General features: G+C 45.6%; 6 protein-coding genes across 6 annotated transcripts, besides 5 other annotated features; 2 read left to right on the forward strand and 4 right to left on the reverse strand.

Annotated features, from left to right (window-relative positions):
• Positions 1–50: 50 nt before the first annotated feature.
• Positions 51–91: a sequence feature (Protein overlapping with rRNA (N7487_009596, KAJ5395293.1) was converted to a misc_feature.).
• Positions 92–350: 259 nt separating this feature from the next.
• Positions 351–425: a sequence feature (Protein overlapping with rRNA (N7487_009596, KAJ5395293.1) was converted to a misc_feature.).
• Positions 426–441: 16 nt separating this feature from the next.
• Positions 442–586: a sequence feature (Protein overlapping with rRNA (N7487_009596, KAJ5395293.1) was converted to a misc_feature.).
• Positions 587–1,265: 679 nt separating this feature from the next.
• On the reverse strand, positions 1,266–1,808 carry N7487_009597 (ankyrin repeat domain-containing protein; the record flags this gene model as incomplete). Its single annotated transcript, XM_056877327.1, has 1 exon — positions 1,266–1,808. The coding sequence occupies one exon, from the start codon at positions 1,806–1,808 to the stop codon at positions 1,266–1,268; it is 543 nt and encodes a 180-aa protein (XP_056725907.1).
• Positions 1,809–2,443: 635 nt separating this feature from the next.
• N7487_009598 (uncharacterized protein) lies at positions 2,444–2,794 on the reverse strand (the record flags this gene model as incomplete). Its single annotated transcript, XM_056877328.1, has 4 exons — positions 2,444–2,458; positions 2,517–2,565; positions 2,620–2,648; positions 2,705–2,794. The coding sequence occupies 4 exons, from the start codon at positions 2,792–2,794 to the stop codon at positions 2,444–2,446; spliced, it is 183 nt and encodes a 60-aa protein (XP_056725908.1).
• An 887-nt stretch (positions 2,795–3,681) lies between these two features.
• Positions 3,682–3,738: a sequence feature (Protein overlapping with rRNA (N7487_009599, KAJ5395296.1) was converted to a misc_feature.).
• A 130-nt stretch (positions 3,739–3,868) lies between these two features.
• Positions 3,869–4,156: a sequence feature (Protein overlapping with rRNA (N7487_009599, KAJ5395296.1) was converted to a misc_feature.).
• An 878-nt stretch (positions 4,157–5,034) lies between these two features.
• On the reverse strand, positions 5,035–5,883 carry N7487_009600 (uncharacterized protein; the record flags this gene model as incomplete). Its single annotated transcript, XM_056877330.1, has 1 exon — positions 5,035–5,883. One exon carries the CDS (start codon positions 5,881–5,883, stop codon positions 5,035–5,037), a length of 849 nt encoding a protein of 282 aa, XP_056725910.1.
• Positions 5,884–6,800: 917 nt separating this feature from the next.
• On the reverse strand, positions 6,801–7,619 carry N7487_009601 (uncharacterized protein; the record flags this gene model as incomplete). The annotated part of the gene is made up of 3 exons (XM_056877331.1): positions 6,801–6,848; positions 6,904–7,561; positions 7,615–7,619. 3 exons carry the CDS (start codon positions 7,617–7,619, stop codon positions 6,801–6,803), a joined length of 711 nt encoding a protein of 236 aa, XP_056725911.1.
• A 508-nt stretch (positions 7,620–8,127) lies between these two features.
• On the forward strand, positions 8,128–9,226 carry N7487_009602 (uncharacterized protein; the record flags this gene model as incomplete). The annotated part of the gene is made up of 2 exons (XM_056877332.1): positions 8,128–8,725; positions 8,787–9,226. The coding sequence occupies 2 exons, from the start codon at positions 8,128–8,130 to the stop codon at positions 9,224–9,226; spliced, it is 1,038 nt and encodes a 345-aa protein (XP_056725912.1).
• A 1,218-nt stretch (positions 9,227–10,444) lies between these two features.
• Positions 10,445–11,632, forward strand: N7487_009603 (uncharacterized protein; the record flags this gene model as incomplete). Its single annotated transcript, XM_056877333.1, has 1 exon — positions 10,445–11,632. One exon carries the CDS (start codon positions 10,445–10,447, stop codon positions 11,630–11,632), a length of 1,188 nt encoding a protein of 395 aa, XP_056725913.1.
• Positions 11,633–12,022: the final 390 nt, after the last annotated feature.

A 12,022-nucleotide genomic window follows, 5' to 3' on the forward strand; every position in this document is an offset into this window, starting at 1 on the left:
TTCAAAAACCCGTGTAATCAGCTCAATGAATCGTTTCTTATATGTGACCGATGGTAGGAGTCCATATACTAGCACGGCAGAAGGTTCTCGAGTAAGAGACTGACTTCCGATATTATTTGCAAGAATACTTTAGAAGCTTGATCATATGTACCATCGTTAGCACACACGACTAGACTGAAGTGAAACTGGCTCGTGGGATCCAGGTCTTCCCAGTCTAACGGCTGACAAACTGAATATCGAGAGATATCAGTGTGAGAGACGAGTAAAGCGGCAGCTAAAACTGACAAGACTTTGCCTGCTCACTGAGGTGTATAGAAATACGAATTCTGTAAGAGAGTCCGACAATGTAGGAGGTCCTACGGCTCTCTCACTACCTACTTTAGTGAGTATGCCTTGACCTATGATTTGATCTCACACCTAATCCGGTACATACGACCATAGGGTGTGGAAAACAGGGCTTCCCGTCCGCTCAGCCGTACTTAAGCCACACGCCGGTGAGTTAGTAGTTGGGTGGGTGACCACCAGCGAATCCTCACTGTTGTATGTTATTTTGTTTTTCTTTTTTACTCTTTGCTGTTTTTGTTAACTCTGTTTAAGTTACCGTGGTAGAATTTTAGACATTCTTCTTCTTTACCTTCAACAATGGATGTCCCAATATAGAGCCGTTGTGAGATGGCTCCCAAATTTGCTAGGGTTCGGAGATTTAAGCCGCAAGACCCACACAGTACAGCAGCCGAAATGGGCCAAATTATCATAGAAGTGTGATTTAATTGCTGTCAAATACTATGGTTGAATAGTATGGTGAGATACAGGGTATTAAAAACCCAGAAAACCCTTCGGACCTCTAGGATGACGTACTCCATACAAATTTCATATATTGTTTAGTTGGCTGCATCCCTATAGATTGGAAAAAATAGTGGATTCATTCTGGGTTATTTAGTAAAGAGCCATACGCATCTTGCTGCATATCATATACATTGTCGTACAACCAGATTTCTGTCAATTTTCAAAAATGACAATAAATTATACCCGAAGCAGTCAGGTTCAATTCTCTATACGAAGCCTTGCCAACTGCTAATAATTTATAAAGTGTATGTAGATCAAAAAAAAAAAAAAAAAATACCAGAACACACTGTGCTTGATAGTTCCGAGGTAGACATGTGAGTCTTTCTCGTGACTCTTCTCTTTATTTACAAAACAGCAGATGACAATCTAAATTTGTCGTACCCCCTTGATCCAAAAGAGTTCATGAATCGCACCCCAAATCACGCCCGACCTTCGAGTAGTTTGACAATTTCAGTATGACCGGCCGCTCTCGCATAGTCGACTGGTAGTTGATCATGCAAATCTTTCATTGACTTCCTTGCCCTAAAACTCAACAGTATTTTTACCATCTCTTGCTTCCCTTCCTGGGCAGCAACGTGCAGCGGTGTCAAGCGCGAATGTTTCCACTCAATATTGGGATCAATGCCAGACGATAGAAGAGCCTGTAAGCGTTTGGGTTGATACAGAACAACATAAAGATGCGCACTATACTCATATGGATGATTGAAAAGCGACTGGCGAGCTCCGTCGGTTAGAAGCACACGAAGTCTCTCAATAGTGCTTTCCCGATTGACTTTGGCTTCTAACTGGTCATATGGCACGACATCGTCGAGTATCTCTGCAACCAGCTTGAATGCCTGCAAAACATAGCCGCCGGGCTGAGCGGATAGAAGAGAATGGACAACTTTGCCTTGGATGGCTATAGCGGCAGGAAGCTTTTCGAGACCGCCATTTTGCTCTAGGTGGCTGTATGCTTCTTGCATTCTATGGAGGCTACTTTCCCTCTTCAATCCATCGGTGCAATTCTTTATGAACTGGGAAATGGACTCCGTCTCGCCGTCCTCCAGTTTGAAGCACAGTTAAATGGTCACTGCTCTCATGTTATGCACTATACGATCAAACCATATCCAAATGATCTGCTTTCTTTGTAAAACATGAAATGCTGGGTAAGGGACATAAAGACCAGGGAGTAAAAAGGGACCTTGAAGAGAAACCTGTCATAATGTTCTAGGGAGTGCAGCGGTGATACAGTGAAAATTTTGGGGCCAATGAATCAGACACAGACTAAAGGGAGGTTGCACCGACCATTACGGCAGGCTTGTCCATTATTGTAAGAAACCAAAGATCAAACGTTTACTGCAAACAATTCTGCCAGGCGGCAACTGCCATTTTGCATTTTTCAATACAGAGATACAAACCATCTGAAGGGCATACACAGTATCCAGGAGTATTCTAAGACTACTTTCCGTCCGTTTTTAGTACACTTTATATGTATGGTTTGACATGGATCCTAAGTAGATCTACCTAAAGATGCCAATTGCCATGTAAACCAGTGTTGACTTGCTGGTACTGTTAATCAGGCGGTGATCCTTGGCTCCTTCTATGCCACGAAAGACGTTTAGTAGCAGCGTTTCTGCGGAAGTTAGAAGTGCCCACTTGCAGCAATAGTATCCGGGATGAATAGAACATACACAGCAGGCCCGGACATTTCCGGAAGAAGAACCACACTGGACCAAGCCCCTATTGATAATTAGGACCTCTTGCGTCGATTTAATACCGTTCAAAAGTACTTACTGGGACTCGCAGGAGGCTCCGTGGACGACCTATCAATATTTCAGATGTCTTGCACACTTGACTGATGGTCAACTATGACACATACCTTGCAGCTTTCTCCCTGCTGTCTGGCTTCTAGATTGGGGGAAGCGAAAGCAACGGCTAGGAGAGTAGCGAAGATGGCGATGAAACGCATATTGAACAATAGTCAAGGCTGAAGATTGAATAGGTTGGATTGATTTGATTGATGATTGTGTGATGATGAGAATGAAGTGGAGAGGAGATTTCCTCCTCTTTATACCCCTACATCCCCACAGCCGCTCTCCGAAGAAAATAAAACAGTGTAGCGTAACTTGGAGTAAGTTTTCTGGGGCCAGGCATGGATTCAGCCTTGTTTGTATGTATGTTTCTGTCGATCAGCGCCCCAGGATCTCGGCATAAGCGATGATCTTTAGGCAGCCTCCTTAACTTTCTCTATAACAGGTGAAGTGTTTGGTTTCTAGTCAGCAACCCTGATATTCTGACGTAGCTTTTATCTACTCAAGTTTAACCCGAAACTGTTATATTAGGCTCTCATTATTAGGTAAAAGCTCGGGGACTACTGATACCTGATACCTCGTACATTTAACCTATCGGAGGGCAGGAACATGACCAGACGTTGAGATCGACATGGTAGATCATCGCCTCGTGATTTCCCGCCTTGCAGGATGACGGCGTCGTTTGTATGCACCCTAGGGCTGACTTATGTGGGGTCACTAGGTTATTTTTTGTGTGTTTGTTTGTCTTTTGACATTTCTGGAGTGAAAGAGGTCCTGTCCTTAGCTCTAGTATTAGCATCAATCGCGCTGGAAATGAATTATACTAGCCTGCAATGCATTTGGTGTACCTGTATGTTGTATTTCGAATCATTCAATTTGATGTAGGATAACTCAGCATGCTGTATCGGCCCCCGCCCCGGTGTACTTTTTCCCTTGGTAATGTAGGCCAAGAACAATGTGAGGCATCTTATTGTGTCCTCTTTGCCCGAAATTTTGGCATCGGCGTTACAATAGGTAACCTGTACGATACATGAAATATTTATCAATGGTAACTGCAACTGACCTAGCGATTGTCCACAAATTTGACGTGTACCATGCTTTGGTATGTGGAGGTACTTAGCAAAAGATAGCTAGCCAAGCTATTAAGGGTCCGAGGTGTAACTATCATATCACGCTCTATGTGAAACCTAAGGGCATCAGCGCCTCCGCCCTTATTCTCACCCTATCTATAGCGCACACATCCCTATCACCCCGGCCGCACAATGCTAAATTTACAATTGATTCTCAATCAATTGCACTCTATTATTCTCCCTCACAAAGAATCCGATACATACGACCATAGGGTGTGGAAAACAGGGCTTCCCGTCCGCTCAGCCGTACTTAAGCCACACGCCGGTGAGTTAGTAGTTGGGTGGGTGACCACCAGCGAATCCTCACTGTTGTATGTTTTTCTTTTTGCTGCTTTTTTTGTCCAGAAAGTCCCTACCGCTCTATGGATTTTATACAATACACTGTGCTAGAGTACGATATTGCTTGTAGACAGACGGGTGGGTATTGCTCACGGGCCCTTATATATATGTATGTTGAAAATCGAAGTCAATATATCATAATTAACATGCCTTTGGATCTGTTAATTGATTTCGTGCACACGTCGCTTCTTGAACACACCAAAAATTCAGGACTCCTACGGAATCGAGGTTAACGGCGTCAATGCAATTTGACATTTGATCCGTACAAACTCAAGGATCCTGTATCTCAGGGTGGCATTTCAATACAGCCTGCTTGCAATGCACATTCACCCTTTTTCAAACCCATGTACTAACCATGGAAACCAAGAAGAATCCAGCGTTTAATGCTGCCACCACTCATTTTCCTATATGTCTGTTTCTCTCATTACAAATTCACATTGCATAGTGAAGGGTAGATGAATCTACAGGGGTGGAAAGGAAGACATAAATAATACTCTTTGTAAAAGATTCATTCTAGATTTCTACGTGCTGTTTAGTATATTACTCTTGTAATATATTGTTCAACAGTATCAGCCTGAAATACAGCCCAGACGGGCTGGTAATTATACAGCCACACCCCAAATATATATCTTTACCTTACACATTTCAATATTGTGCACTAAATAATTAAAATAATACTACCATGATAGCTGATTAAGATAATTATAAATGTATTAGGATTATTCATCAATTTTACCCATCTATATTAGGAAAGGCGCCCTGGAATTATGTGCTGGAGGTTCAATGTGGGTGTAGGGTTTACGATCTAGCAGTCCAGCTTGGTCTATCTGCACCTGCTTATTTTTCAGTGGCAGACACATTTTCGTCCCAGAATAAACACTTTTCTCTTGCTCGACCTTAAATACAGTTCTCTTCGTTCCTGCAAATCATTATTTCTTCATCATCTTTTCCACATTTCTCACTACATCATCGTTGCCAAGATGGGATTCATGGCGCTCATGCTCAAGGGCTCGATGTGTTTGGTATGTTTGGTGTGGGGCCGGGCCGAGCGGTGGTGTAGCTGAAGAGGGTCCAGAAGTTGGAGGGTTCATCCCTCCAACCGGGGATGGCTCTTTTCCTAAGCCACCACAGTCTGCACATCCGGTACACGTGGTAAAATTGCTACACATATAAGGTAACATATGCCGTGGAACATGTTCTTCAGTATGGCGCAGTCGTACCGTTGCCAGGTCGGCTTCTATATTGCGGCCCATACTCTTGAGCAGGTTATACCGTACTAAAATTCTCAACCGAGCTAGCGATGGGATGTCGAAGAAATCAATGTTCAGACGCTGTCGCGCTTCGAAGTCGTAGTCAAAGCGTGAGGGAAAGGTGTTGTCGAACTCAAAGAGGCGCTGGAGCGTTAGGGATTTCTTGTTCACATCGGCAAAGTCGTGGCTGCGGTGGGGAGGATATTCATCGACTAAACATTGAAGATAACTGGTAAGATCTTGCATATCTTTCTGACAAAGTTGAGCCAAATCTTGCAGTACAGTGAGGCGTCCTTCAGGGCTGGAGGCGCCATGAACGAGGTATTGGAGTATGCGTTGTTGTAGATGATGGTCCCCAATCTCCTTCGCGCTGTGGGCAACAATGTTTAGCCTGCTCTCTATGGTCGCATTGGAATATGCGGTTGTTTGCTCCGGTTGAAGACATTGAGTTCTAGTTGTAGACTCCCGAGACCATATCCGAGCAGCAAGCCTTGACTCAATGACCCACGGCTGGAATGAGACGCCCATCCATAGCCCTTGTGTAGCCTCAAGAAGCACCCAATTTAAGTATGGCCGACTGTTGATCAAATGGGGAAATGTTGAAAGTATGGACATTGCTAGGTAATGTGCCCTCTGCGAAAATTGACGTTGAATTGCTCGGACGGATTTCGGGCTGGTATGAAGGTTAAAAAATGCCGTCAATAGAGATGCATTGGCAAGCTCGGTGAAAAGAAGCTGTTCGTCGCTCCTTGATATTCCCCCTTGTCCAATAGACATATCCGGTGCTCTGGGTAACTCGTTTAAATCGGCAAAGCCTTCTAAAGTCCCATCGATGGTATACTGGCCACAAAACTCATCCCCAAGTAATGGCAATATGGCTCGTAATATCCGGTGTGATTCCCAGAAAAAGCCTTCCCTGACTAAAAAGCGATACCATTCGCTTAGTAGAGGATACTTTCGTTTTGTGATGTTCTTTACGGGATCTTGTGATATACCAGCATCAACTGTGACGTTGTTATCGGAGCGGGATGTTGGCTTCTGTAAATGTATCCTTGACGATTTATGAGAGTGGAGGACCCCTGACAAGGTCTGCGTAGCCGGGGGTGTCGGATTCCACTCTAAGAGAATTCGAAAAGTGTTGTTTTGTAAGAAAGTCGAGTGTGCGACCGCATATGTGATAATGCGCAAACAGGCTTCCACCAACTGGATCTGAGAAGGAATTAACCCAATGACCACTAATATTCAACCTAAACCACATACCTGAATCCCTATAGACCATTTGGACCAGGGTGGATCATCTTTCGTTTCTCTCTCCCAGAGCCCAAGTACTTCCACTGCCATTTCCAATGCGGGTATCAATGCACCTCTAGTGTACATCTCCGCGAGAGATTTGACGAGTCTCATTAATTGTACCTCTCCCTCGGAGTATTCCACCCGTGAGTCTTTCAGCCGAGTGGAGAGAAAATCGTGAAGATGGCCAAAGCTTCCTTGCTCTAGGAGAAGATCTGCATACTCAGCTACAACGGGGAAGAAATCCATGTAAATTACCAGTCGTTCCTCGAATAGGCGGGACGCCTCCTTAAAATGTCCAAGCCTGTTAAGTCGAGACAGACATTCTAGGTCAGGGTTGATGTCTACGGCTGCATCTAGGTCAAGGTGAACGGTGACATCTTTGGCTTGGTCTCCGGGGCATAGTACAAAGTCGAATGGTTCCTTGAAGGGTGAAGGGAATGGTTCCTCAAAAGGTGGAGGAGGCGGGTAAGGAGGGTAAGATGGACCAGAGCGCTGTTTGGGAGCATATCCATAAATGGATGGCATATATTGTTGGGAATCCCTCCGATCAGTTCGACCAAACATGTGACGGTACTCGTAGGCGGAGTCGGCACTATCGGCGGAATCTGGTGATTGTTGTCTTCGGCGTCGAGGGGCGAACGACTGATGTTCTTGAGCCATCCGTCCCGATGTTGGGCGACGGCCCGAAGGGGAGCGTGAACCGTGGGGTGGATGACTGCGGGGCGAAGTTCTCAGTCGGGAGGCTGAATCAGATAGTTTTGATGCAGTCGGATATGGTAAACGCGCCCACTCGTCATAATCTTGGTTCTCATGAATTTCTAATTCGGAAGATGTAGGGGCATGGACATGGACACTAGATGAGTCCTCATTGCCGGATTCAGAGCGATCCGATTGATCAACGACGACACTGAGCCTAGCTGCGGTAAATAAATATGATCGGGAGAAGACAGTGCAATCAAAACATACGGCATATAGAAAATATAGAGCGATGGGGGAGAAATTCCAGACAAAAATAAATGAATGTATCTGAGAGATCATGCTGTGTGCGGAGTACTCCGTACATAAGTACCTAAATACGGGGCTGTGCCATTGGGCCCCAAACCATCGACTTTTCTTCCAACCAAATAGGGTAGAATGTATCTCCACTTCGTAAGCTGCATGAGCACTTAGGTAGGCTGACTTTGACGAAGAGAGAAAAGAAAATTGAAAATTGAAAAGAAAAGGCAGGGTTTCCACTCTACAACAATAATGCCGTTCACTCACTCTCGCTCACAGCCCATGAGATATGTCGATATCTGTCAAACACAGTCGAGTGCTAGTCTCTGTGACGTTAAGGTCGGGAGAACTCGGATTGACTGTTGCTTTCTCATGTCTAAGACGCGCTGGGGGCAGTTACATAACAAACCCTCGGGTGTGATCTATCTAGATCTAACCTTCCACCAGCCTGCCGACTGCAAACTTGCGGAAGCAACCATCACCATGAATTTTCAATATGCACACACAATCCGAGATTTACCCGCCAAAAACCTCGAAGTCACGGAGTTCTTTGGCCCCAAAATTCTGAGCGGGGAAAAAAGGGAACGACAAGTATCCACGACCCTAGAGGTCAACCCTAAAGTGGGTACCGGCGGCATCAACATTGAAGGGGGTGGCTGGTCCCAAAGATCAGATACAAGCTATGCATCACGGTGGAAATTCACCGGGTCGCGTTTTGTCGCAGAGCCTTCCTCGCCTCGCGATGCGTTGCATTCTCGAAGCAGCCAATACCAGCAACTCGTATGGCATTTGGACGAGAATGAGCTGGATAACCAGGCCATCCACCACTCGACTGTGCATTCCGCCGTTGCATTTTATCATGACTCCGAACCGTTTTTCCTCGACCTTCAAATAGAAGTCAAGTTGCATCGGTGGCACCATCGACTTAAGCAGCGGTTGATCTATCCGCCACGCAGCCGAAAGGCATACACCAGAGCCTCAATCCACGCTACATCCAATATAGATCCAGATCCAAACTTTGCAGAACTCGTCAGCAACCTCGATCATGCCATGATAGACATGAATTTGCACCCCGTAGTGGGTAGGTTCACCTTATCAAACACGTCCCAGACAGTATTCAACCACTAACCCTCGTCTCGTAGAGGTGCCGGGCCCAACACCTAAACTAGTTGATGCTTCCTATGAAGACAAGGAGAATGACACAGAAACGAATGCCAGATGCCTCCCTAATGAGAGTCTTATCGCGTTAGTAGGGCAACTCACTGGTCAGGGTACACCCACTTTTGGAGAAACGAAACCCACATCGTTCATGGATAGTTCGACCTCTACGCTCGTCGAGTCGAATACTACAAAAGAGCCAGAAGAACAAGCCAGCTCAGATACTACTATCGTCGAGTCTGAGGATAGTCTTACTTTTGCTCCCCCGAGCCAACAGGATGGTTTCAATGCAATACAGAAAATTGTACTACGTGCAGTTATCTCTGTTTTATGTCGGGGATCGCGGCTCTTAGCCACAGTAATTGCGTCGGTTATTCTTGGACTGAATGGATTACATTCGGTTCTTGTTCGACTGGGAAAGTGAATATAGAAATGTACAAAGCGCATAGCAGACTGTCAAATTAGCGAAAGCGGAAGCAATTTGATGGGTCGAAAGCACATCGATCCGCAGGAATGCCTAGCGTGCTTAAGGCTATGAGTGTTGGTGTCCCAGGGGGATCAACGGAACACAACATTACATGGGGAAGGAAGTAGGATCGGGCAATTAGATCGCTCAGGGCAAGGGTTTCTTTATGATTGATATAAACAGCATATCAGCCTGACCCAATTGAATCAATCCAGTTACAGCCCCTCATATCGCTCATATGACTATAGCCACACTTATCAGACGGCCATTGACTGATTTAATCTCTATTTAATCTCTAATTTCTATTCTTTTCATCTCCAAAGCGAACAGATACTAAGATGCTTTAGTGTTGCAGCCTGCATTCATTCGGATTTGAACTTCCCCTTCGCAAAGGACAGCAGACAATCAACCACTTTCTTACATATATTGATGATCTATATGGCTTGGGGTTGGACGGATTAAACGTTTACCGCAACTATAGTTTCAGGCAAATGTTACCTGAGGACGATGGAGTAGGAGTATAGCGTAGGTAGTTTGCTCAGAATTTGTCATTACCGAATTGTGGCTACCTGTGCAAGACCCACATAACTTAGATGACTATGTAGCAATAGAGAGTTCCCTTCTAGATTGGGAATTGCTGTACTGGGGAAATAGCAGACAAATTGAACAAGTGGCATTATGGATTGTATCCTTGCTACAGCTCCATCGGAAATTCCCTTTCTAGGCCGCTGATCCTGCTGAATAGAGTCGATATTGAAGGGTGCATTCATTAATACCAGCCCCTTTTCCACCCCATTGGTCCGTTTGTTTCGGAAATCCCCGACTCCTTGCAGGAGATCTATCGGATCGACATTTTACACCAACTGACTCAGGACCCTATCCTGATTGTAATATTATAGATCGGTTCAGCAGAGTATCGCCGGAATGCTACGTATCCGTGATCTACATAATATATCTAGATATTTAAGCCGTGCCTCGGCAAGGAACAATCTTGCAAGGAGTTTAGGTCCCACTAGAGAATCTTTCAGCTCGACTCTCTACGCCAACGGTCCCTAGTAAATCACTGCTAGATATGGCGTTAAACATTGCCTAATAAACATATAAAATGGGGGCCATCTCACCTATATGTAAAAGCATCAACATCAAGCAAAGACCTCTAAGCAGGCAAGTCTAAATATGTTGTCCCGTACTTTCAGGTCGGTCATGGTCGCGCTGGCCTTCGGCGCTGTCACCGCGTCGGCACAGGACTTCAATCCGATCCCGAGCCGTCACTTCACTGAGTATCAGATGCCGCCAGCCACCCAGACACATGAGTTCGCGCGCGTGCCAGACACGAATATTGTGTTGCTGTCGCAAATGTCTAACAGCAACCTTGTCAAGATTGAGCTGGATCCAAACACCGAGGAGTTCGTTGCTCTTCACTCATTCCCCATGGGAAAGGACAGTAGTTCGGGGCTACATGGCGTGTGGCCATCGACTGTGTATCCTGGCATGATGTGGTTGTCTCTGCAGTACGAGAACAAGCTTCTTCTCGTGGACCCCGGCAAGGAGTCCTCGACTGCGCCAACCATCCTACAGACGATTGATATCCCGGCGCCAGGAAACGGCCCTCATTGCGTATTTGAAATTGGCAACCGCGTCTGGGCCGGCCTCAAGGAGGCATCTAAGCAAACAGGCAAATACTACGTGTACTCAGCCGATGCCTCCGACCCTACGGACTACACATTGTACGAGTCTCTCAACAGCCCTGTCTTTATCAAAGAAGAACCTACCACCGGCTTGATCTACGTCACGCAAGACTGGGACTCATCCATCATGCGCATCGATGTCTCTACCGGTGAGACGGAGCAGCTGCCAATCCCGCCCAGCGTCGGCAGCACTGCTGTCGGAATGACCAGTGCCTACGGTCCCATGAGTGGTGTGTGGTTCACTCTCGCTGGAAATTCCACTGGTGGCACCGGCACCTTTGGTCATATCGGGTCCGATGGCGAGATGAAATTCTTCCAGCTCCAGAACCCGCTTAGCGCCAACTCAGGTCTACTCCATCTCGCTGACGCGACAACCGAGGAAGGTGGCCCGGCCTTGTGGATTTTGTCAACATCGCTTCTCAGCGAGCACTCGTCTGATATCCTGATCCATGTGACTTTTGACGCCGATGTCACATCCGTTGCCGGTGAGGAGTATACTTACTTGCCCACTCAGAATTCTAAAGTTCACCGCGTCGTGCCCTTGGATTCCACGGTTTTGGTGTCTGAGCTCAGCACCTTTACAATTGCCCAACTTAGCTACAGCAACACCGTTGCCGGGGAGTGGTTGCCACAGAAGTATGTCAGTGGCAGTGCGGTTAGCGCGGAGGCTTCGTGAAGAGGAGTTTTTCTGTAAGAAGCCTATAGATAGATATCTAAACACATTACTTAATAACCGGGTCTATAGACTTATTACGAGAAATCCTCTATCTACTAATAATAGGAACTAAGAACGGTAAATTATAAGTCAAACTTATAGGGTCTAGTTTCTAACTATATAGTCGCAATTCTCTAACGTAGAAGGCGCTAGCTTCAGGTAGCAGATAGTATTATCCTCTTTTTCCTATTCTTAATATTTACATACAAAGCTACGTGATATAATACGTACGGGATACTCTTAGGGTAATTTCGAGATACTGTATTCGGAGAATATATTATAAGTGGTAAAGAAATTCAAATAAAATTATAGTAGTGTGAGAAAAGAGCCTTAGAGATTGTATTATATATT

Source organism: Penicillium crustosum (genome assembly GCF_028827405.1).
Source record: "Penicillium crustosum strain IBT 35664 chromosome Unknown utg000004l_segment0_segment0, whole genome shotgun sequence".
Taxonomy (NCBI): domain Eukaryota; kingdom Fungi; phylum Ascomycota; class Eurotiomycetes; order Eurotiales; family Aspergillaceae; genus Penicillium; species Penicillium crustosum.